This window comes from Sitodiplosis mosellana, unplaced genomic scaffold, assembly GCF_009176505.1.
Source record: "Sitodiplosis mosellana isolate CC-2019 unplaced genomic scaffold, AAFC_SMos_1.0 Smas_scaffold_1308, whole genome shotgun sequence".
NCBI lineage: Eukaryota > Metazoa > Arthropoda > Insecta > Diptera > Cecidomyiidae > Sitodiplosis > Sitodiplosis mosellana.
In genome coordinates, this window is record NW_022596550.1 from 1 (window position 1) to 1,517 (window position 1,517).

The following is a 1,517-nucleotide window of genomic DNA, read 5'->3' on the forward strand; positions in this document are numbered from 1 at the left end:
CAGAAGTGTTACAAAAGGTGAGTCCTAATGTCGAATTGGAATATTTCATTGAGATTGTTTTATGAGTGGTTTCTAATAAAAAAAAACTATTCTGATTTCCAATTGAAAGAACCAACACTTCGTCACAATGAATGGTCATGGTGCAGAGCCGCCTAATAAGTACGAATCCAATGGTGTCGAGTTTCAAAATGAATCGATTTTGTGCGGAATGGAAATAAAGCAGGAGCCGACTTTCAAACAAGAGCCAGAAAATGACGACAGTATTGTTGCGGTATCGCGATCATCACACACTGTCAACAGTGTGCTACTCGGTAATGCGATTGGTGAGGAGCAAGTAAATCGCACCGATGATTGCTTTGATTTCGAAGATTTGAATGAAGTAAAATCGGATATAAAGGTTGAAAAAGTTAAGAAAGAGGCCAATCAAGTTGCTTCTAAGAGCTCTGAAAAGGATCAAATTCAACAACAAAATCCGATGAAACGTCTATCGAATGGTGGTGCTGAAAAAGTTGGCAAGAATAACAAACGAAACGGTGCTCGTGACGAGAAGAAGCCACCTGAAGGCAAGGCAACTGGAAAACGGCACAAGTGTTCATTGTGCGAGTATGTCACTGATTGTGTCAGTCGTTTAAATCGGCACATGCTTAAGCACACTGGCGAACGACCATTTCCATGCACAATTTGTTTAAAACGATTCACACAAAAACCACATTTGCAATCACATATGAAAGCACACGTCGATGAATTTCTGTTCAGTTGTTCAACTTGTTTGCAAGGATTTCATCGAAGCGAGGAGAAGGTGGAACATGAATCTGGTTGTAAGGTGCGCCGCTACGAGTGTCATCTGTGCAAGAAATACTCTACTTTGCAAAAAACGAATTTCGAAGCACATCTGCGCGTGCATACCGGTGAGAGGCCTTTCGAATGCGACCATTGCTCGAAGAAATTTAAAAAGGCATTTAATTTGAAAGTCCACCTCAAATCTCACACCAATCCTCGTCCGTTGAAATACAAGTGTTCAACTTGCTTCAAGATCTTTGCGCAACAAATGGAAAAAGAAAATCACGAAGTCAATTGCAAACGACGCGGATACGAATGTGATCTATGCAAGACATACACAACTGATCATAAGGAACATTTGATGACACACATACGAATCCACACTGGCGAAAAGCCATTCCGATGTGAAACATGCTTGAAGTGCTTCTTGCAAAAGGCAAATCTCAACATGCACAGGAAAATGCACAAGTAGCTCTCTGCTGCAATTAAAATTTAACACATCGAATGAAAAAACTCGTGTTTAAACGAATTGCTTTGAATAAAAATAAACACAAGGATGTATTAAGCATAATATCTGGTCTTATTATTTAAAAATTCCCGATGCATTGTGTTGATTATGAAGCTGAAACCCAAATAAATATTTTCCTTTTTGTCAATCACATCTAATAGCTGTCACCTACAGATAATGCAGGCCTCCGCAAAAATAACATTTGAATCTGTTGCACATTTCTGTTGTA

The 1,517-nt window shown here is 39.2% G+C and overlaps 1 protein-coding gene across 1 annotated transcript; it reads left to right on the top strand.

The window, feature by feature from the left end:
- The first annotated feature begins 127 nt into the window (after positions 1–127).
- On the top strand, positions 128–1,339 carry LOC129571101 (gastrula zinc finger protein XlCGF8.2DB-like). The gene has a single exon (XM_055450867.1). The coding sequence runs from the start codon at positions 128–130 to the stop codon at positions 1,250–1,252; it is 1,125 nt and encodes a 374-aa protein (XP_055306842.1). The 3' UTR covers positions 1,253–1,339.
- Positions 1,340–1,517: the final 178 nt, after the last annotated feature.